Raw genomic sequence first — 22,500 nt, forward strand, 5'->3', positions numbered from 1 at the left:
ATATATAGTTAGGAATTAGCATTTACAAAACCTTGAAAATTCACTGAAAAAACCATAGGTTATAGACCATATATAGTTAGGAATTAGCATTTAAAAAACCTTATTTTACTCACACAAAACCATTGAAATTCCATATATAGTTAGTTGCACTAACTATATATCGCGCACCCGCAATCCACTGCTGATCATGTCACATATTACATCATTCATGACATGGTCAGTGACATCACTGATGACATCACTGATGACATCTCAAATGACATCACTGATGACATCACTGATGACATCTCATTTGACATCATTCTTGTGCTAATACGATAAACCTCTTCAGACTCTAATATAACCTTAGATACACTCAGTGTAAACAGACACTCACACACTGCCACTCATCCATGGAGTTACTCACACACCCAGTCAGTCATGCAAAGAAACAATCTCACCTCCATTTCTTCAACTATACAGTTAAACACACCTTACTTATTGAAACATATACTAACACATATTTACTCTCTTATACAATCCCTGATACAATTTCACAATGATCGATACAACCACTCACTCATTCAGTGGCTCTCATGCACAGTTATTTATATATGCCAACTCTCACATGTACTGTGTTTTACATATGTACTTACTATGACATGTAGCATTGAGATATCCATTCACTCATCAATACACTCATGCACACAGTCAACTGCCCATGTAGCTGTTTCCACATGCACTCTTGAACTCATACACCTAGTGAATAAACTGCTCACACATCTATGCATAGAGTCACACACCTTCCAGCCACCCCCACACAAACTCAATCTCCCATAGAAATACTTGGGCAACCAATTAATAACACATATAGCCTCTCGTATAGCTAATGATCAACACATGCAGCAGTTTACAGAACAACAGACATAATGATGCACAAATTAAGACAGTTTAGTCACTAACCCATGCATTCAGTGAGACACATTTAATCACTCACTCATACAGTCAGTCATGCACCTACTAAATCCTTCATCCAGACACTTATACATCCACTCAAGACATATTTTAACTTTACAGAAAAATACAGTCACTGGATGTTGTCATCAGTGATGTCATCAGTGATGTCATTTGAGATGTCATCAGTGATGTCATCAGTGATGTCACTGACCATGTCATGAATGATGTAATATGTGACATGATCAGCAGTGGATTGCGGGTGCGCGATATATAGTTAGTGCAACTAACTATATATGGAATTTCAATGGTTTTGTGTGAGTAAAATAAGGTTTTTTAAATGCTAATTCCTAACTATATATGGTCTATAACCTATGGTTTTTTCAGTGAATTTTCAAGGTTTTGTAAATGCTAATTCCTAACTATATATGGTCTATAACCTATGGTTTTTTCAGTGAATATATATATATATATGAGCAAGTCCTGGCCGCTGCATGAACAACGGCTCCAAGTAGGTACCGACCTCTTCCCCAGAATCAAAACGTTCCATGACGAGCCATCAAACACCAGAAAGCTTAAGCAGTTGCAGAGTATTTATTGTGCAAATTTCGGGCGGCTGCCCTCCATGACGCGTTTCGCTCCGCGGGTGGAGCTTGATCACATGACGCGCCACTGTAGGCTGTGCCATTTTATGTGCAATAAAAGCCTATCAGCCAAAGAAAATGGACTGAGAGGCGGTAATAAAGTGAAAAGTGAAACATAAACAATGTACAGACAGTGAGAGGTTAAACAATGAACTCCAATAACGAGATGAAGATATAGCAAACCACGTATGGAGCTCAATAAATTTTACAGTGCAACGGTGAATACGTCAAACTGTATAAAGAAATGATGGCCAGTGCCAGATATCTCAACATGATTAATTAATTAAAAAATGGATGACTAGTCAACATCTCCACGGTTGGAGAAACAACAGGTCATCAATGCATGAATGGCACATATAATAAATGAAATGAAGAAATCTTCAATTACTTATTGTACCACCCATGCTTGATTTGCCCAAAAACGTTTGCTCATCATATAAAGTTCATAACCTCTACCTCAAAAACAATTATAAATATAAACATTGCATATATTACAAAAAATTAGTCTGTACAAAGCAATATTAGTGAAAAATAAAAGAAAAAGAGAGTATAAATAATATTGACAAAGGGCACTAAAACAGTTTAGCAAAGGCACCCAGGTGGGTAACCTACCGAAAGATATGAATGTATCCTGTAAATAGTGCACATAAAAACTGATTAGACTTCATAGGCCACGAGCTATGTAGAAATCAATTAAACAAGCCAATGAAAGACATTCAGTCTCATCACAGATTTACAAACAATTATTACAAAAAAATTGCTGAGCCCTTCATATTGATGTTTAACCCATTGGGAACTTTGGTGTATATATATATATATATATATATATATATATATATATATACACATATACCTTCCATGTACTTATGTATCTTCATATTTATTACTTTGCTTCTAATTCAGCAGATCTAATGCACTACCCTATATCTTGCCCCATATCTCTCGCAATAGATCCTCTACCTCCACTCTGTCTCATCCCAAACCTCATTCTACTACTCTCGCCAATGCATTACCAATTTTCTCACCCTATACCTCTATCAATATATTCTCTACATCCACTCTCTCATTCATACCCAACCCCATACCGTTACTATGATCCCCGAAATAACCCTTTCGAGACTCTTTCCTCCACTACCCGTCCTTGCATCATCTCATACCTCTTTTACTATTCAATCTCGCAAACCAACCTTTCTAAACCCTTCCCTGACTCTTCCCCACCACCTCCCATTTATTTATTCCACACTCCCTCCAACTGTTATGAACCCCCAAAAAACTAAATTTAAAAAGAAAAAACGTTCTAGACCCATTCCTCTTCTATCCCTCCACTATTTCTTTTCAAACCAAATAACAGACTCACATGTCCACCACTCAAATTAATTTCATATTTCCTAATGTCCCACTAATCCTGTTTGGGTTCCGGAGTAGCGTGCTACCCACCAAAAGCGCTTCAACACCTCATATGGGGTAGCAAGCAATGCATAAATGCAAACCCTTCTGTTAGATCTGTCAGCCCTTTGGGTGGTATTTTTTTTTTCTTCTCCTTTTTGCCTCCTAATTTTCTTTTATTTTTGTGTCCACTATATTTTAATTGGTGTTGTCCCTAGGGTTCTGGGTGCCTCCTTTCACCTACGACATCTTGAGGCACAGGTGATTCTTTAAAATGGAATGATAGGGAGACACAAAATGGAGGCTTGTAACTGCCACATTTTTTACTTTAGGATCCTGAGCCATAGGACTATAAGGGAAAGCTCTAGAACCTTCCAGCTGGTTCTGGTAGCCTGAGCCCAGACTATAAAAGGCAAGAACCAGGGCGGCCATTTTTGAGTGACCAGAGAGAGTTCAGGGGGAACCTGGTGAGGAGTGAGGCGGTAGTGTAGGGAGGAAGGCGCACTAATAGAGGTTAGATCGTCCTATGGGCCGGCTGCTCTACTTTGAGGACTTCACCCCCTAACTATTGACTGAGCCCTACCACTGTTTTCCACCATTAGCTCTCAAAACCCTTGAAGTGCTCCTGAGAAAAGCTTCATTGAGCCCCCTGTGAGGAGCGGTCGATTGTTGACCTGGGAACACATCAGGGAAGCATCTGATTTTGGAAGAGACTGTCTGGCTTTACCCCTCCCCCCTTTTTCGTGACCCTCCTTGGACCGCTTCTACAGAAAGTGTGGGTCCTGGTAAAATCACAGCCACTACCCCCTCTTGGGTTCTCTGTGCCCATCTGATTGTAGGGAAAACCTTACCTTGTGGCAGCTGGCCGCTGTAGCCCCATCACTGAGCGCCTGCCTTGTGTTCACGAGCCCCCGTTGAAGAGATCCAGCGGGAGAGGTCCCGGTTCTGGTCAGCAGGGCAGCAGTTCGTGGGAAGTGGCAGCGCGGAGGCCGGAGAGTGGTGTCAGGCGAGCGCTGAAAGGAAGGGGCGGGAATCAGAGTAGGCCGGCCCCCATCAGCTCCCTTCCTCTCTGACGACTGTGGAGAGGGCGGGACGCAGAGCCAGCGGAGACGCCGAGGGAGTCGCGGCGAAGTTTCAGCCCCGTCAGCTGCGAGGAGCCTGCAGCGTTAGGGCTGGAATCAGAGTAGAGCGGCAGACGCGTGACTGGTGAAGGTAGCGCGGCCGAGCCCTCAGACCGGGAGGAAGCAGACAGAGCCCGGTAAGACTGTTGAAGTGCGGGGCCCCCGGAGCTGAGAGGGCCTCGTTTCTGCTTCTGAAAGTGTGGCGGGAGGGGAGAGATCGACTTACCCAGGTTATCGGCCCAAATTAGACCATCTGGCAGTACCGGAGGCCCGGTGTGAGCCGGGCGCGGGTAGCAGGAAGGGAAGTGGGAATTCTACGGAACCCTCTGCCAGGCCTGGGGAAATTATTAGACTTCCTGGCATATAGTGGACAAGTGGAGAACATGGGGATTAAAGAAACCGCATAACTTCACTGGAACTGGCAGGAAAGAGAGCGTGAACACTCTAGGGAGCCATAAACCATAGGGACTCTGTTGTTTCAGTGGAAGTGCGCCGGTGTTGGCGAGATAACAAGACAGAGGCAGAGGAAACCACGAGTCTGACAGGTTACCCTGCCTGGTTTAATTCCTGAACTGTGAGACCATCTGCACACTAGTAATTACACCTCAAGAGGGGCCAATGTAAATTTGAATTGATATTTACAACTGAAATGTAATACTGAAGCCAATCTGCCTTCCTTTCCAAGATAATCTCGAGCTAGATTACTCAGTTTGCCTTATGTAGAAATGTTCCCTTCTGATCCAGGATGATGTATTAGGACTTTAAAAGCTGAAGGGATCTAGCCTACTAAAAGAAATGTTTTGACTGAGCAAGAATGCCAGGGAACCAAAATTCTATGAAACTAGGAAAGTTTACAAAAGCGAGTAACTTCAATGCACTGTTATAAATGTAAATGTGATACTGTCTTTGCAACTAAGAGAAATTAAAGATACTAACCGAAACAGAATATAAAGATTTTCTACTCTTCTAAACACGGTGTGGTGTTTCCTTTTTGGTGGATGGGCATTGGGTTACTGTGATAGGTGCGATGCCAGTATAACACAATTGCCTTGGAGTAGGTCTTCCCACTTTGTGCCAGGCTACCCTATGTGGACTGGTAACCCCAGGTCAAACCAAATAACAGACTCACATGCCCACCACTCAAATTAATTTAATATTTCCTAATGTCCCACTAATCCTGTTTGGGTTCCGGAGTAGCGTGCTACCCACCAAAAAGCGCTTCGACACCTCATATGGGGTAGCAAGCACTGCATAAATGCAAACCCTTCCCTCTTCCATCCCTCCACTATCCTTTTCAATCCAAATAACAGACTAACATGTCCACCACTCAAATTAATTTCATTTTCCCCAGACTAATTCATCACTAATCCTAATCCCTTTTTAGTTTCAGGAGTAGCATGCTACTCACCTAAAAGCACTTCAACACCTCATCAGGGGTAGCAAGCGCTATATAAATGCACACCTTTTGCCTCTTCTATACCTTCACTTCCCTTCCCTTCTCGATCCAAATAACAGAATTTCATATTTCACTATACTAATTTCACCACTAATCCTTTATGTGTTCTGGAGTAGCGTGCTACTCATCGAAAAAGCGCTTTGACGCCTCGTCAGGGTTAGTAAGCGCTATATAAATGCAATTACAACTACAATATTAAGGTTCTCACTTTATAGTTCTGAAAAAAAAACATAGAGGTTGGCAGGATAAGGTTCCATTGAACCACTAGACATTGTGTGGGGGTCCCAGATGAACCTCCACTGGGGCTAAAATGTTTTTTTTCTAACTGTACTGTGGCAAAATGTTTCAGTCCCTCCTTATCAATTAGAATCCCCCTGGGTGGGCCAGGCACAGGAGGGGGTCAATGCATCATGGTAATTAAGGGAGAGGGCCTAAAGCCGACCTCCCCAAGTCAATTAATGGGCCAGGGACCCCATTCCCTAGGGCTCAATGTCTTATTTATTTGATGAGAGGCCATGAAGATCCCTCCCTGAGTCATATAGGGACCTCAGGGACCCCTCCCCTGAGGCCAATGACTGGTTTATTAGGGGTGTGAGGCATGGGTTAACCCTCCCAGAGTCATATATTGGCCCTCGGGATCCCATCCACCAAGACCCAATGACAGGCAGTGTCCTTTGGACGCCATCCCCAGGGACACTGTGTTGTTGTCTAGCCACAAGAGCAAGTACAGGAAACACAAAGCTAACTCCCTTTCTGTGATCTCTTGGGCAGATAACACAGGTTTGCTTCCACCAGCACGGAGCAGAAATAAAAGCTATGCCTACAGGGCAAGAGCAAAGCAGTGTGCGGCTCCCACTGGCACCCAGGACGGGTGCTAGCAGGGGAGCCGTAGGGCCCGTGGGGGCCTTGGGCCTCTCTCTGGAGCCCCCAATGTGATGTGAAGTTGTGGGTGGCCCCAAAAAAAGAAAAAAGGTGCGGCAGCACAGGAGTGATTTCCCAAACCGCTTTTATTTATTTTTTAAAGAGCATAATAAAAAAAATACCAATAATTAAAATAGCTGTGCCCTCGCCTCTTCAATATTAAAGTGGAGAGGCTGCTCATTAATTATTAAATGCTCCCTCCCGGGAGCGCCCATGATGCCCTGGAAGGGCTTTTTGGTTGTATTATTTGTTCCTTGAGGCATGAACACCACTAACCAATCTATTAAATGTTGTGTGGGCTGCAGAGAGAGCAGCAGCCCCCATGAAAATTTGTAAAAAGTCACAGTAATACATGACTACAAGACAGCATACCAGATTTTATAAACATCTTGAGGCCTTTCAGTTGGAGTGCACGGACCCCTTATGGTTGGTTTAATGTCTGCATTTTGTGGCCTGAAGACTGTTAAAAAAAGACTTAAACACACATTTATGGTTGTTTAGAATAAAAGTGATATATTTTAACTAGTTTTGCGACAATTATTATGCATTGTTATGTGTGTGTATATATATATATAAGGAATACCTCACAATATGGTTATTAATAAACTATTGTGGTGACTTTTTTTTTAAAGCCTATAGGTCTGTTTTATATAGCTTGATGTGATGACCCCCTGCTAAAGCCAATAGGCCTGCCTTTCATCTTTTGGTTTTCTGACCCTCTGGCAAAGCCAGTAAATCCGCCATACTTAAAACCACAACTCTTTATATATTGTTACTTTATGTTAAAAAAAACAACTCAGAAATTCACTGAAAAAATACAAGGGTTAAAGTGACATTAAAGTTAGGTGAAAATGTCAGTCAAAATTCAACATTCTAAACTCAAAACCACTGAAATTCACCAGTTATAATTAACTGAAGTAACTATAACTTGCCCCCTCGCCATGCACCACTTACGACGTTACCTATTAAATCAGTCATGACATGATCTATGAAATAATTGGGAACATCACTGAAGATATCTTGAATAACATTATTGGATTGGACCTGCTACGTTATTTAGCTAAAAAAATGCATTACAATGATAAAACACATACCTCTATACCAACAACCATTATAACTTATTAAATATTGGAAACAATATCACAATTGTGTGTTCCCTTACATAGCCAAACCTTTCAATAATTCCTCATATTCAAATCATTAATACACTATCTTAAATGTCTCTAGCACACAATTGTCCTTGTTGTGCGTCATATTGTCAGGTGCTCACGTTTTCCTTTACAATGTGGTACAACCTATGGGTAACACAGCCACACTGCTTAAAGGTTTATCTGTCTTCCAAACAATGGTTCTACATCCTCCAGAAAACTGTCCTGTGTTACTTTATCAGTAGTTGGCTGTGTTCCTGTACTTGAATGTTGATGCATTTCAAGTCAAGTCAAGTCAAAAGATTTGTATAGCGCGCTACATACCCAGAGGGTCTCAAGGCGCTTGAAGAAGGGTGGGGAGTTACTTGTCGAATATCCACGTTTTGAGTTGCTTTCTGAATGTTAGGTGGTTCTGAGTAAGGCGAAGGTGAGTGGGAAGTGAGTTCCAAGTTTTAGCTGCTAGGTAGGAGAAGGATCTACCTCCCATGGTGGTTTTGTTGATGCGAGGTACAGTGGCAAGGGCTTGGTTGGAGGATCGTAGCTGGCGGGAGGGGGTGTAGAAGGATAGTCGTGTGTTGAGGCATTCGGGTCCGATTTCGTAGAGTGCTTTGTGTGCGTGGGTTAGGAGCCGGAAAGTGATCCTCTTATTGACGGGGAGCCAGTGGAGGTTTTTCAGGTGATCAGAGATGTGTTCTTTACGCGGGATGTCTAATATGAGCCTGGCTGAGGCGTTCTGGATGCGTTGTAGTTTTTTCTGGAGTTTTGCGGTGGTGCCGGCGTAGAGGGTGTTTCCGTAGTCCAGTCGGCTCGTGACCAGAGCGTGGGTGACTGTTTTTCTAGTTTCGGTAGGGATCCAGCGAAATGTTTTTTTGAGCATGCGAAGAATGTTGAAGCAAGATGAAGAAACGGCGTTGACTTGTCTGTTCATCGAGAGTGAGGAATCCAGGATGACGCCCAGGTTCCGTGCGTGGTCCGTCGGGATGGGTGCTTTTCCAAGGGCCTCTGGCCACCAAGAATCGTCCCAGGCGGAGGGGGAGGTACCTAAGATGAGGACTTCTGTTTTGTCTGAGTTCAGTTTCAGACGGCTGTGCTTCATCCATTCGGCTACTTCTTTCATTCCTTCGTGTAGGTTGGTTTTGGCCGTGTTAGGGTCTCTGGTGAGTGATAGGATCAGTTGAGTGTCGTCGGCGTAGGAGATGATGTTGAGGTTATGTTGGCGTGCGATGGCCGCGAGGGGGCTCATGTAAACGTTGAAGAGGGTGGGACTGAGTGAGGACCCTTGAGGTACGCCGCAGATGACTTCAGTAGCCTCTGACTTGAATGGTGGAAGGCGGACTCTCTGGGTTCTTCCGGAGAGGAACGAGGTGATCCATTCCAGTGCTTTTCCTTGGATTCCGATGTTTTTGAGGCGCTGTAGAAGGGTGTTATGGCAGACTGTGTCGAAGGCTGCGGAGAGGTCGAGGAGGATGAGGGCGACTGTGTCTCCATTGTCCAGTAGAGTTCGAATGTCGTCTGCTGCTGCGATGAGGGCGGTTTCGGTGCTGTGCTTGGCTCGGAAGCCGGACTGTGAGGAGTCGAGGGATTTGTTGGTTTCGAGGAATGCGGCGAGCTGGTTGTTGACAGCTTTCTCGATGACTTTGGCCGGGAATGGAAGGAGTGAGATAGGGCGATAGTTTTTGAGTTCGGTGGGGTCAGCTGTGGGTTTCTTCAGGAGGGCGCTGAGTTCGGCATGTTTCCAGCTTTCCGGGAAGGTTGCAGAGTTGAGGGAGCAGTTGATGACGTCTCGGAGGTGCGGTGCAATAATGGAGTCTGCTTTGTTAAAGATGTGGTGAGGGCAAGGGTCAGTGGGGGATCCTGAGTGGATAGAGTTCATCAGACGGATGGTGTCCTCAGTGGAGATTGGCTTCCAGTCATTGAGGATGTTCAGGGGAGGTGGGGGTCCTGCAGGGGATTGGGTGGGTTGGTCTCCGGGTTGGTTGTCGAAGCTGTTGTGGATGTCAGCAATTTTGTTGTGGAAGAATGAGGCTAGGGAGTCGCAGAGGGCTTGAGAGGGGATGATGTCGTTGGAGTTGGCTGAGGGGTTGGTAAATTCCTTGACGATGTTGAATAATTCCTTGCTGTTGTGGGCGTTGTTATCTAGACGGTCCTTGAAGGCTGCTTTCTTGGCATTTCGGATTAGTTGGTGGTGTATGCGGGTGGCGTTTTTGAAGGCGTCCTTGGTGCTGGTGGTTGGGTCTTTTTTCCAGGCCTTCTCGAGGGAGCGACAGAGTTTCTTGGATTTCTTAAGGTCATCGTTGACCCAGGAGGCCTTCTTGCTGCCTAGTTTGATTTGTCGTTTTTTCAGTGGTGCTAGGATGTCGGCGCTGTTGGATAACCATTGGGTGAGGTTGGTGGCTGCTTGGTCTGGGTTTGAGGAGTGGGCGGGGGGCTTTTGAAGAAGCGATGAGGAGATCTGGTCGATGGTGATTTTGTTCCAGTTTCTTTGCAGAGTGGGTTGGGGGTGGTTGTTGGATGTGGGTTTGTTGTAGGTGAAGTGAACGCAGCTGTGGTCAGTCCAAAGGAGAGCTGTGGTGTGGCTGAAGGAAACATGCTTGCTGGAGGTGAAGATGGGGTCGAGTGTGTGACCTGCGATGTGGGTGGGGGTAGTGACAAGTTGTTTAAGTCCGAGGTTTGCGAGGTTGTCCAAAAGGGTGGTGGTGTTGCGGTCGTTGTTCTTTTCAAGGTGAAAGTTGAGGTCTCCCAAAAGGATGTAGTCCTCGGAGGGGAGCGCGTGTGGAGTGATGAAGTCCGTGATGTCTTCACTAAATGGTGCGCGGGGTCCTGGTGGCCTGTAAAGGAGGGTGCCTCTGAGTGTGGTCTTGGGGTCGATGTGGATCTGGAAGTGAAGGTGTTCAGAGTTGGCGAGATTGACGTCTGAGCTGGTTGAGATGCGGATGGATTTCTTATGGACGATAGCGATGCCTCCTCCTGTGTGGCCGGTACGGTCCTTGCGAATGATCTTATAGCCTTCCGGGATGGCAATGGTGATGTCTGGGGCTGAAGAGGCATTCATCCATGTTTCTGTTAGGAAGGCGACGTCCGGAGATATGGTGTCGAGTAGATTCCAGTGGTCAATGGCGTGTCTGTGGACCGAGCGGGTGTTGAGCAGGATGCATTGTAGGTGGTTGGTGTCAGATCTCAGTTTGGTGTTAGTGGATGAGGAGTTGTTCTTGGTGACGTCGAACTTGCAGGAGTAGCAGGAAAAGGGGCCATGGATGTGTCCAGGAGCAGCTTGGACGCAGTTGAGGGAGCGGCCGGGGTTGAGGGCTAGGAGGGTGGTGGCATCGTAAGTAATGCGGGAGGGGTGGACTTTACGAGGACCAGGGGCTCTGGCGCTGGGCGCGGTCCAGGCGCGGACGGGCGTAGACGGGCTTACCTTTGGCGCACCTTCGGCGCGGCCGTAGCGCGTGGACGCTGCGCGTGGGTACATCTGTCCATAAATGGATAGTGGGGGGGGCGGAGCGTGGGAGGGTCAGCTGGGAGGCGGGATCGTGGAGGCGCGTTAGGGTATATCACAACAACAAAATGGAGGGCAGAAATGAAAGTGAAAACAGCGAGGGCACAGCACAATGCACGCCAGCAAGCAGACTAAGGCTCCTAGGTATAGCAGACTAATTTTCCACTAAAAGCGCTATTCACCAAGCAGTCAGCCTTCAAAGCGTAACACAGAAATGATGTTAGAGCGGACCAAACAGAGCGCTAAGCAAATGAGCACCCCTAAGTTTTCAAAGCGCTACACGATGATCAGCTACTAAGCACACTTAATAAAAACGAGCTACAATACCCGCTGTTGTATTCAAAGCGCTACAAGCACAAAGCGCGATATAAATGAATGATACAAAAGTATCCAAAGCAGCTACAATACCCGCTGTTGTATTCACAGCGCTACAAGCACAAAGCGCGATATAAATGAATGATACAAAAGTATCCAAAACGCTGCACGAGCAATATCTTCAAAGCGCGGTTTATCTGTTTGGCGCTACAATACCAGGCGCAGTCTGTAGGTCGCGGGTGCAAGGGGCTTCAGCTGCGGTGTAGGTGCTGCAAATCAAATGAGCAAGGGAGCGTGGGGGAGCGACATTTCAGTCTTTAGGTACTGGCTTCTTCAGAACTTTAGGACTACAACAAGGTCACAAGTTCATCCATACACAATCTTTGTGTACACCTTTTCCTGAATCCTTCTGTAAGCGAACAGACATGCTCAAATGCAATGAAAAGGAATGCTAGCTGGATGATTTCCCAGTTGTTAAAAGCATTACCCGAATTTCACGCATACATTTAATTTTTTTCTTTAAATATTCTAAGCGTGTTAATCAATTGTGAGACAAATTTGTCATTGCCAGTTTAGCCCTATGTATTAATTTATTGGGTAGGTGTGTGCATCAGTGGTTTAGAAGTACGATCATCAGTAACTGTCCCCCAGATATCAAGTTCCATTTTGGACAGTTTACAGAAAAATCACTCCTAGTCTAGAACTTCAGAGAATTTAAAAAGTGTTCTCAGGAAGACAAATGAAGTTGAGAGTGTGTGTGTAAGTGAGTGCATGAATATCTCAATGGGTGTGTGAGTGAGTGTGTACGTGCGTGTCTCAATGGGTGTGTGAGTGTCTGTGTGGGTCTGGCAGTGGCTGGATAAGTGTCTCACTGGGTGTGTGAATGGCTCCAAGTCTAGCAGGTCAGAACATTTTAAAAGTGCTCTAAGGGAGACCAATAAAGTCGTCCCTAAAATACCACCTTCTCTGTTAACCTGTTGAAAGGTAATTCCAAATATGAATCAATACGTTGTTTCATTTGAACTTTTCAATTTTGCATCACAAAGCACACTACCCACATTTAAACTATACATTTCACTTCTATGAATAAAAGATGCATCGAATTGTGGCAAATGATGTTCTCAGCAGAAATACAATTCCATAAAACTCATCAATTGAAGTAAAAAATGTACCTGATATTGCAAACAGCAATAGGCATAATATACACATGTGGAGACCCATTTTTCAACACGAATAAACTGTCCACGTAGCTAGATCTCAGTTACTGCAGTTTTATACACCTGATCTTCAGCACAAAGTTGTCATCTGGGACAATGCCTGTCAAAAATAAAAGTTAAGTCAAACGTCACACAATAGAACAATTATACAGCAGAGCCAACAGCTGAATACCAATTTTCCTGCTAATTGATACCTGTTACAAACATATATGCCTCATTAGCACAAAATAGGCATGACTATCTTGAGGTGAAAATGAAGACAGTAATGTGAGCAATGAATTGGTATATTTACTTCTTCTATAGTATATATGTGTTCGCTACCATAACCATGGGGAAAGCAGTGACCCAAACAGGAGAATTAACTGAAACATAAAGTTGCTGCTGTTGCTTAGAAATAATTCCAAAGAGGTTTTAGCAAAAGCATTGATTAGTGGAAGGTAAGGGTAAATGAGTATCTTTTTTTAAACTATTACACAGTTACGGCCCAATTACCAAAACAAATCTTAGGTTTGAAGTCGTAAAAGTTCTACTCCTAATGAGTACTGATTTACAATTTTCCTTATTCAAGAAACACAACAGTGGTACCCCTGGGATGTTGTGCGAGGCATTCCACTCATACTACTGAGAGAGCGGTGTGATTAGGACTCGCTTGACAACACATCTGTCTGTAAGATGTATGCTTACCTAATCTTTAAAATATAGAGTGTCCGCTTTAGCTCTACCCAGAGGAGTAGTAGTTACCCACCTCATGCAATATATAATTTAGTCCATTATTCTGCTTTACAGGAAGTGTGCTTCCACTGGAATGCTTGAAGGTCAACTTTCCCTTTGATAAGTACACTCAATCATCACACTTTTTGTTACATTCAATTCTTTGCCACCTACAAGCATTTGATAAGGAAAATAATTTCTTTTTGCTCCTTTTCCAGAGCATTAGTAAAAGGCAATAGGAAAGTCTTTAAAGTGATAAAAATCAACTGAAAATGCAATGCCTTATGAAATTACAAAGGTTAGTAGTTTCTGAAACCTGTCATCAGTGATGTCACTGATCATGTCATGAGTGATGTAATGTGTGAGGTCATAAACAGTGCATTGTGGGGGTGTAAGTTATAGTTAGCTCAGGTAACTAAAACTGCTAAATTGCACTGGTTTTGTATGAGGGAAATCTGAGTCTAATTATAACGTCCCTATAACCTCTGTTTTTTTCAGTGAATTTCTAAGGATTTTTTAATTCTATTTCCTAGCTATAAGGTCCCTGTAACCTGTTCGTTCAGTGAATGTAAACCGTTCTTAATGTTATTTCTTAACTATAACCTTTGAGAGTGAGTGTGTTAGTGGGTGTAAGTGTCTGAATTCGTCTCTGGGTGGGTACATGAGTGTCTGAATGGGTCTGTGAGTGGCTGTGAAATTGTCTGTCTGAGTTGCTCTGTGAGTGGGTGCATGAGTACCTGTGAGGGTTTTGTGTGTTTTCTACCTTTTTTTCTGCTCACATCTGACCTTTATTTGTAAGCTTTCTGCTTGTTTCTGACCTCTATTTTGCCTTTTTCTGCTAGTTTCTAACCTTTATGTTGCCTTTTTTTGCTTTTTCTCACCTATATTTTGCTTTTTTCTGACCTCTATTTTGCCTATTTCTGCTCATTTGTGACCTTTATTCTGCCTTGTGCTGCAAATTTCTGACCTCGATTCTGCCTCTTTCTGCTTGTTTCTGATCTTTATTCTGTCTCTTGCTGCTCATTTCCCGCCTCTATTTTGCCTCTTTCTGCTAGGTTCTGACGTCTATTCTGCCTCTATCTGCTCCTTTCTCATCTTTATTTTGGCTCTTTCTGCTTGTTGTGGACCTTTATTTTTCCTCTTTTGCTCAATCTTCACCTTTATCCTGCAATCTTCTGCTCATTTCTGTCCTTTATTCTGCCTCTTGCTACTCGTTTCTGACCTTTATTTTGCCCCTTTTTGACTCGTTTCTGACCTTTATTCTGCCTCCTTCTGCTAGTTTCTCACATTTATTTTGCTTCTCTCTGCTCATTTCTCACCTTTAACTTGCCTCTTTCTGATCATTGATGACATTTATTCTGCCTTTTCTGCTCATTTCATGACCTTTATTCTGCCACTTTCTGCTAGTTTCTGACCTTTATTCTGCCTCTTTCTGCTAATTTCTCACCTTTATTTTGCCTCTTTCTATTCGTTGCCGACCTTTTTTTTTCCTCTTTCTGCTCGTTTCTCACCTTTATTTTGCCTCTTTCTACAAGTTTCGCACATCTGTTACCTCTTTCTGCTCATTGCTGAACTTTAGTTTGCCTCTTTCTGCACATTGCTGACCTTTATTCTGCCTATTTCTGCCCCTTTGTGCCTCTTTCTGTTCATTTCTCACCTATATTTTGTCTCTTTCTGCTCGTTGCCAATCTTTATTTTGCCTCTCGCTGCTCGTTTCTCACCTTTATTTTGCCTCTTTTAGCTCGTTTCTGATCTTTCTTCTGCCTCTTTCTACTAAATATTCACCTTTATTCCGCCTCTTTCTGCTAGTTTTTCACCTTTATTCTGCCACTTTCTGCTTTTTTCTGGCCTTTATTTTGCCTCCTGCTGCTCTGTTTGACCTCTTTTGTGCCTTGTTCTGCTTGTTTCTACACTTATTTTGCCTCCTTCTGCTTGTTGAATAACTTTATTTTGCATCATTCTGCGAGTTGCTGACATTTATTTTGCCTCTTTATGCTAGTTTCTGACATTAAAACTTTGTCTTTCTGCAAGTTTCTCACCTTTATCTTGCCTCTTTCTGCTCGTTGCTAACCTTTATTTTGCCTCGTTCTCTGCGTTGCTGACCTTTATTTTGCCTTTCTGCTCGTTGCTTACATTTACTCTGCCACTTTCTGCTCTTTTCTCACCTTTATTTTGCCTCTTTCTGTTCGCTGCTGACCTTTATTCCACCTCTTTCTGCTAGTTTCTGATCTTAATTTTGCCTCTTTCTGCTCGTTTCTTACCTTTATTCGGCCTCTTTCTGCTCGTTTGTCACTTTTATCTGGTCTCTTCCTGTCAGTTGCAGACCTTTATTCTTCCTCTTTTTTCTCCACTCTGCCCTTTATTTCTGCTTGTTTCTGACCTTTTTTCTGCCTCTTTCTGCTGAAATCTCGCCTTTATTTTGCCTTTTTCTGCTGGTTGTCAACCTTTATTTTGCCTCTTTCTGCTGTTTCTTATGTTTTTTTACCTTTTTCTGCTAGTTTCTGACCTTTATTCTGACTCTTTCTGCTCGTTTTGTACCTTTATTCTGCTTCTTCCTGCTCGTTTCTGACCTTTATTTTGCCTCCTGTGCTCGTTTCTGATCTCTATTTTGCCTCATTCTGCTCATTTCACACCTTTATTTTGCCTCTTTCTGCTCGTTGCTGACCTTTATTTTGCAAAGTTCTGCCCATTGCTAGCCATTATTTTGTCTCTTTCTGCTCGTTTCAGACCTTTATTCTGCATCTTTCTTCAAATTTCTCACCTTTTTCTGCTAATTCCTTACCTTTATTCGGCCTCCTCCTGCTCGTATGTCACTTTTATCGTGCTTCTTTCTACTCGTTGCTGACCTTTGTCCCGCCTCTTTCTACTAATTTCTGACCTTTATTCTGCCTCTGTCTGTTCATTTCTGACCTTGAGTTAGCTTTGCTCTGCTCTTTTTCCCCGAGACCGGGGGGCCTCAAGCCCTCAGGATCCCAGCCAGGTAGCATGTCTGTGGCAGGGAAAGAGATGAAACCTGAGATTCCAGTGGGCGGGAGCACTTTGAAAGCTACCGCTTGCTGGAAGCACAGTGTTTGCTTTTGCTTGCCAGGAGCTGTACGTTCCCACCAAGCAAAAGCAAGCAGCTATTTTCTGGGAGTGGGCACCCCAGAACAAAGCCGAAGCCAGCTCTGGAGGGGGGCCTCCTTTGATTTACAAAGGATTGCCCCGGAGAGGTGGCACTCCCCAGGGCCAAGAACAGCCCAGGAGGGGGGCCGTGCTGTTGGAGTGGTGGTGGTCCCTGAGGCAGGGTGTGGGTGGTCTGCACAGCCCCTCCTTTTTTTTCACTATAGCCCCAGAGGTGGTGGTCCGCGAGGCCCCCCGGGTATAATGTTCATAAGCCGGGGAGGTGGTGGTCCCTAGGGCAAAGTAAGACATAGGAGGAACCCAATGCACCCACCTCCATTTTTTATTATATCGCCACATGTCCCTGGGACCTGGTCCATACGGGGCCCTGTTTCAAAACAAGGGCAGGAGTCTGCACTTATCTTTTTCAGCGAATTTGTAAATTTCATGAATTTGCAGCCACCTTTTGGCTTTAAAAAATGCTTTTTTGCCCTGCCAGGATCCCTCGAAGACCTCAGAAGCAAGGCTTCGATTCAGGGTATTTCTACCCTGCCTTCTTATCTTTTTTATTACTTTTTTTTAACTCGGCTGAAGCAGAGGCCCAAGATGGCCGCCAACGCTTCCTGGTCGAACTGTTGGAAGCCAATCAGAGCTCTGCAGTTCTCTGTACGAGCTTGTTATTCGCAAATTAGCTGCGATAGCACATATCCAAATTTGTATTTCCATAAATTTCTCAACAACTTCTAAACAGATTTACACCAAAATTAGTGAAAGCGTGATCTGCGTGACTAGTATACCTTTCGGCCAAATTTGGTGTAATTCCATCCAGCGGCTCAGTTTGTAGTCGTGTTCAAAGGCCCTATGGGAATTAACATAAGAAATGCGCATATTTAATCCCCCCCCCCCACTTGACGGATCACCATGAAACTTTCCATGCACAACAAGACTCACTATATATGCTAGTGGTTACCACTAGGTAATTGTAGTTAGGTCGGCTTTTCCATAGATAGAGCGTTTCTTGGTTTGTTAATAACTTTGACCCCATTTGAAGAATCTTCACAAAACATTTTTTTTAAAGTTCATCCACCTCAGCTCCTCCAGGGAAAGATTTGAGGTGATACGTCAAGCGGGTGTCCAGAAAAAAAAGGGGTCTCCAAACACTAAATCCCCATGCATTTTTCCATAAACGTATTGAAGGAGGGCGAGAGCAAAACTGCTGAACGGAATTACACCAAATTTGGCAGGAAACTAGTTCTTGGCCGTAGATTGTGCTTTTATGATTTGGTGTAAATCTGTTCAGTAATTTTTCAGATATTAAGGGTAAAAAAAGATAGTTATTTGGACAGTTGGCCCCCCCAGAGTCTCATAGACTTCTGCGGGAGCGCCAATTTAAAAATATTCTGATTGGTCCTGGGAGCTTCATTTTTCCTTGGGCCATCTCGCTTCTGAGAGCTCTGATTGGATGCCAGCAACATGAGAAAAATGTTGCTGACAGCTATTACAGGACTCAAGGACTTAGTCTCCTGTCCTGAAGTTGTAAAAAAGAAAAATATATGTGGGTAGGGTAGGGATGCCCTGACCCCCTTAGGCCCCATGGGAGGGGACGCAGAGGACCCTGTGGTGCAAAAAATGGAGAAAAGAATTGCAAGACTATCGAAAATAAATAAAATGGTAGTCGGGCCACATTTAACTACCTTATGCCCCAGGGAGCCTATACCAGGGGGTAATTTAATAAAGGGGTGGAGGGGCTGCATGGCTCTCCTCCCCAAGCCATGCACACCTCCGCCCCCCTTGGTGCCAACAATACTTTTTGTGGGAAGGGGGCACGTGGATCCCTCCCACACCCTGGGCCTAAATGTAGCAAAATGGGGAGGGGGCTGCACACCACCCCTCCTCAAGCATCAAGAGGCCCTGGAGAGTCCAAGCTTCTCTTGAATACAAAGATTTATAACGTGTTTAATACCTCTGCACACCTATAGTGCATAAGAAGCAGATGTGTTTTGTAAACACTTACACCCATTAGCTGGATCCAGGCAGTACACAATTAGGTAGACCAGAAATTTGACACTTACCAGATACTATGGAAATTATAAAACAAGCTAGCATACTCATTGGATGATGTCATCAGTGATGTTATAAAGGAGGTCATAGAACAGGTCTTTAGTGATGTCATATCTGAGGAAGAAATCAATACATGGCAGGGGCGCAAGTTATAATTAGAGCTGCTACCTCACTCAGCTCCTCCTCTCAACCCCTTCCATCACTTAGCTCCATGGAAAGAGACAACGCCAACTCTCCTTCCTTTCCACATACTGCACGGACAACTACAGTGACCGCAAGTAACACTGTTCGGGAGCTCAACACTACCCCCGCCACTCCTCCCATTCCGATTGAACATCGTCCCCTACAACTCTTAAGTGGTGATAGAAGCAACTACTCCATCTCCTCTTCAGGTACTGCGCAGATACCCTCAACAGCCCTAACATCATACAGCATGCCTAGGGGCCCTACTACCACCCCCACTGCCCATTCCTCCTTAGTTGAAAACCGACCACACCCTTCACCTAGAATCGAGGAAAGAGGTAACAATTCTCCCTCCTTGAGGGGCGGAGCTTGCTCGGCAACGAAATGGCTGCCTGGGCGCTGAGCTCTCCCGGGACATCGGCCGATACATCAACAATCCTGCAGCTAACGCGGCTGCTGTACCCCGCATGAAAGCGACGGACCGGTGGTAAGGTGTGCGGCGTGGGCTGCCGCGACCTTGAAGCGGACCGGAGCGGGAACGGACCCGATCGAGCGCCGACCTGCATCGCGGCGACTAGGCCGCGGATCCACGGCTTGAAGTGGTTGGAGCGGCCAGGAGACGTCCTTCGACGTGCGGCCACAAAGACGGCGGAAGTGGCGGCCGGAGGTCTCGGCCCGAACACGACGTGGCGAAGGCTGCGTGAGCCCAGCACCGGGCAGAAGTGAGGCGTACTAGTGCTTCGCAGAGTGTGCCCCCCGTCTTTTGAGGCAGTGAGCGGCACGCTGCAGTGCAGGTGAGAGGAGCACTGTGAGAAGCCTGGGCACAGAGGGTCACACGTGGCGGCATCGGAGGCAGATTGTGGAGAGGCGGTCGGGGTGAAACATCCTGGTGGGCCCGGTGGCTGCTGCAGTCTATACAGGCACCCTGCCTTGCCCTTGGGACGCGAGTGGAGCGTTGGAATCTACTGGCTCGCAGAGTGCGAACACCCACGTGCAGGCCTGCGGGGAAGTGACGGACATTGTTTAGCGTGGGGCAGAGAGAGACACCTTGCACCCGGAGGTGTAGGGGAGGCTCGCGGCCTGAATTCACCGGATAGTTCCTGCTGGCTCTCCCCCGTAAGGAAAATCCATGTGGTAGTGGAACTGGGCACGCACTGGCACAGGTTGTGCACACCATATACCTAATTGGCAGTTTGCGACCTGCCTACCTGATTGAACAGAAGGAACTGCGCCACTGGTGGTCTGCGACCGGAGCCTGGGGCCTGACGCAATCTTGAGGCGCGTGCGGGAGACGCTGTGGTGTGGAGATAATAGGCCTGAAGTAGGCCTGGTCGGTCAGCATAGGTAAGGGGGACAAGACTCAGACAAAGTTAACATTTGAGCAAAAGCGGGCGCGATCGCAAGGCCCCGCGTCGGACAGGGGACCCAGAGGCGCATCGCATTCCCAGGATGAGGAGGAACCAGACATCCGCAGCATGCTGAGAGCCATAGAGAAGTCCTTGCAGGGTGGTATCATGTCTCTAGGAGCGAAAATGGACGCCCTAACCTATCGTATGGACAGGATGGAGGAGCGCCTGGACAAGCATGCGGAAAGACTGGACATGTCGGAGACACATACAACTCTGGATTCCGATAACAAGCAGCTGGGGAAAGTCCTGAGAGTCTTACAGGATAAGACCGAAGACCTTGAATCGCGCTCTCGGCGCTGTAATCTGCGACTTGTGGGCCTGCCGGTGACGACAGCTACGGGAAATATGGAGCAGTACATGGAAAAGTTACTTGTGTCATTGCTGGCCGATCAGGTCTTCTCGGCTATGTTCGTGGTGGAGAGAGCGCACAGGGCACTGGGTCCTCGGCCGCCGCCGGGAGCGGCGCCGCGCCCGATCAACGCGAAATTGCTCAAATATCGGGACAGGGACGCCACCTTGAGGGTTGCCCGAGAGAAGAAGTTGCTATGCTACGAGGGCTCAGAGCTGGCCCTATGTCTGGACTTTACCGCCAGAGTTCAGGAGGCACGCAGGCACTTTGCACCGCTCAAGCGACAGCTAAGAGATATGGGAATGGACTATGCAATGTTGTACCCCGCGAAGCTCCGAGTTAATCGTCGGGGCCACTCACACATTTTTACGGACCCTTCCGCTCTGCAGAAAGCTATAAAGACCTGGACGGAGGAGCGAGGTGCCTGCCCGGAGCAGTCTGGTTCGGAGGATCCGGAGGGGTCGACGCTGGATAAACAGGACTGACCAACAAGGGCTGGTAGCTATGAGAGTGCTGTGTGATATAGGGGATAGTGGGGACAGGGTGCTGATCTATGTGGGAGGTATGTTCATATGTGCGGATGTTTCTGATAGGTTGATTACTGACAGGGGCGGTTGTGCCCCGAGGGGACTTCGGGGACTGGCCGTGTCACCATGGATCCTGAGGGAGACACAGTTAGGCACTTTGGTAATGTCGGGACTGTGTGGGCATGACATTCTCTGAGACGCGTTTAACTTTGTCATGGACATGATATTTGTAAGGTCCGAAACTATACAGGCAAGTTGTACCTGGCTATTCTGCAGGAGACTCACCTCCCAAACACCAGTCCTATGCTTAAGCTGAGGGCACTGGAGGGCAACATCAATGCGGCAGGGTTTACTACGCATGCTAGGGGAGTGTTAAGTTGGGCTTAACCCCAGGTCGTCTATTGCCCTGACTTTGCTTCGAGAGGATTTGGATGGCAGATATGTTATTTCTAAGTGTAGTGAGCGGGGTGTGGATTACATACTTGTAAATGTTTACGGGCCTAATTATGATTGTCCGGAATTCTTTGGTGACCTAGCTCGAATTTTATCTCAGTATGCTGATGCTCGGATATTGTGGGGTGGGGATCTCAATGTGATCAGAAATCCAGAGCTGGACCGCTCAGTGGGACCGCCTAGACTGCCTGCAGCTGCTGCGAGAAGAATTGAGGAAATGTTGGTGAGTCTGGATATGTGCGATGTGTGGAGAATTCGCAATGTGGGGAAAGGGGGTTACACGCACTACTCGGCGTTCCATGATATACACACGCAAATCGACTATTGGTTTGCTTCTACCTCATTACTTAGCCAGGTGCGGCAATGCATAGTGTTGCCACGTACCCTCTCGGACCACTCACCTTTGCTTTTGGTTCTGAAGCCCCCCACGTGGAGTATTCCACCGTTTACGTGGATATTTCCCCCATACTCTCTGCTAGACCCGTTATTCCGAGAAGAGATGGCTGAGGCCATCGATACCTTTTTTACCACCAATGTTGGCTCAGTGGATAGTTTTCAGATACTCTGGGAAGCCTTTAAAGTTGATATCAGGGGCATAGCCATGTCCAAACATTCGGGAGTACTGCGGGCGCTCTGGGGAAGTCTGGCGGAGCTATAGAGGAAACTGCGGACTTTGGAAAGGGACAGGGAGGAAGGGGGGAGTGCGCTTCTTTTGGAATATCAAGACACGGCGGATCGGGAAGTGAAACACTTAGGCAAGTATGCCACGGCACGAGGGTACGGGGAGGGAGAAAGGCCTTGATCAGTCCTTGCTCGGCTGATAAAGGCTAGATGAGGCAAGACGCAAGTGACGGAGATCCGGGCGGACAATGGCGATCTCCTGACAGAGGTGGCTGAGTGCTTCAGGCAGTATTACGCAGATCTTTATAAAACCAGGTCCACGGGGATGGACGATCAAATTAGTGAGTATTTGGAGTACATTCAGTTGCCTTTTCTCCCGGATACGCATAGGGAATTGCTGAGACATCCGATAGAGAAGGACAAAATGATAGAGGCGCTAGGCAGCAT

At 45.9% G+C, this 22,500-nt stretch overlaps 1 protein-coding gene across 3 annotated transcripts in view; it reads right to left on the reverse strand.

The window, feature by feature from the left end:
• Positions 1 to 22,500, reverse strand: part of KIAA0319 (KIAA0319 ortholog) — a 587,552-nt gene that overhangs the window by 493,660 nt on the left and 71,392 nt on the right. For all 3 annotated transcript variants that reach the window (XM_078687943.1, XM_078687944.1, XM_078687942.1), the window contains exon 2: positions 12,593 to 12,737. In XM_078687943.1, coding sequence (XP_078544069.1) covers positions 12,593 to 12,641 — 49 coding nt within the window. In that variant the 5' untranslated portion in view covers positions 12,642 to 12,737. The remainder of the gene's footprint in view (positions 1 to 12,592; positions 12,738 to 22,500) is intronic.

The sequence above is a fragment of the Lissotriton helveticus genome, chromosome 4_1, assembly GCF_964261635.1.
Source record: "Lissotriton helveticus chromosome 4_1, aLisHel1.1, whole genome shotgun sequence".
Taxonomy (NCBI): Eukaryota; Metazoa; Chordata; class Amphibia; order Caudata; family Salamandridae; genus Lissotriton; species Lissotriton helveticus.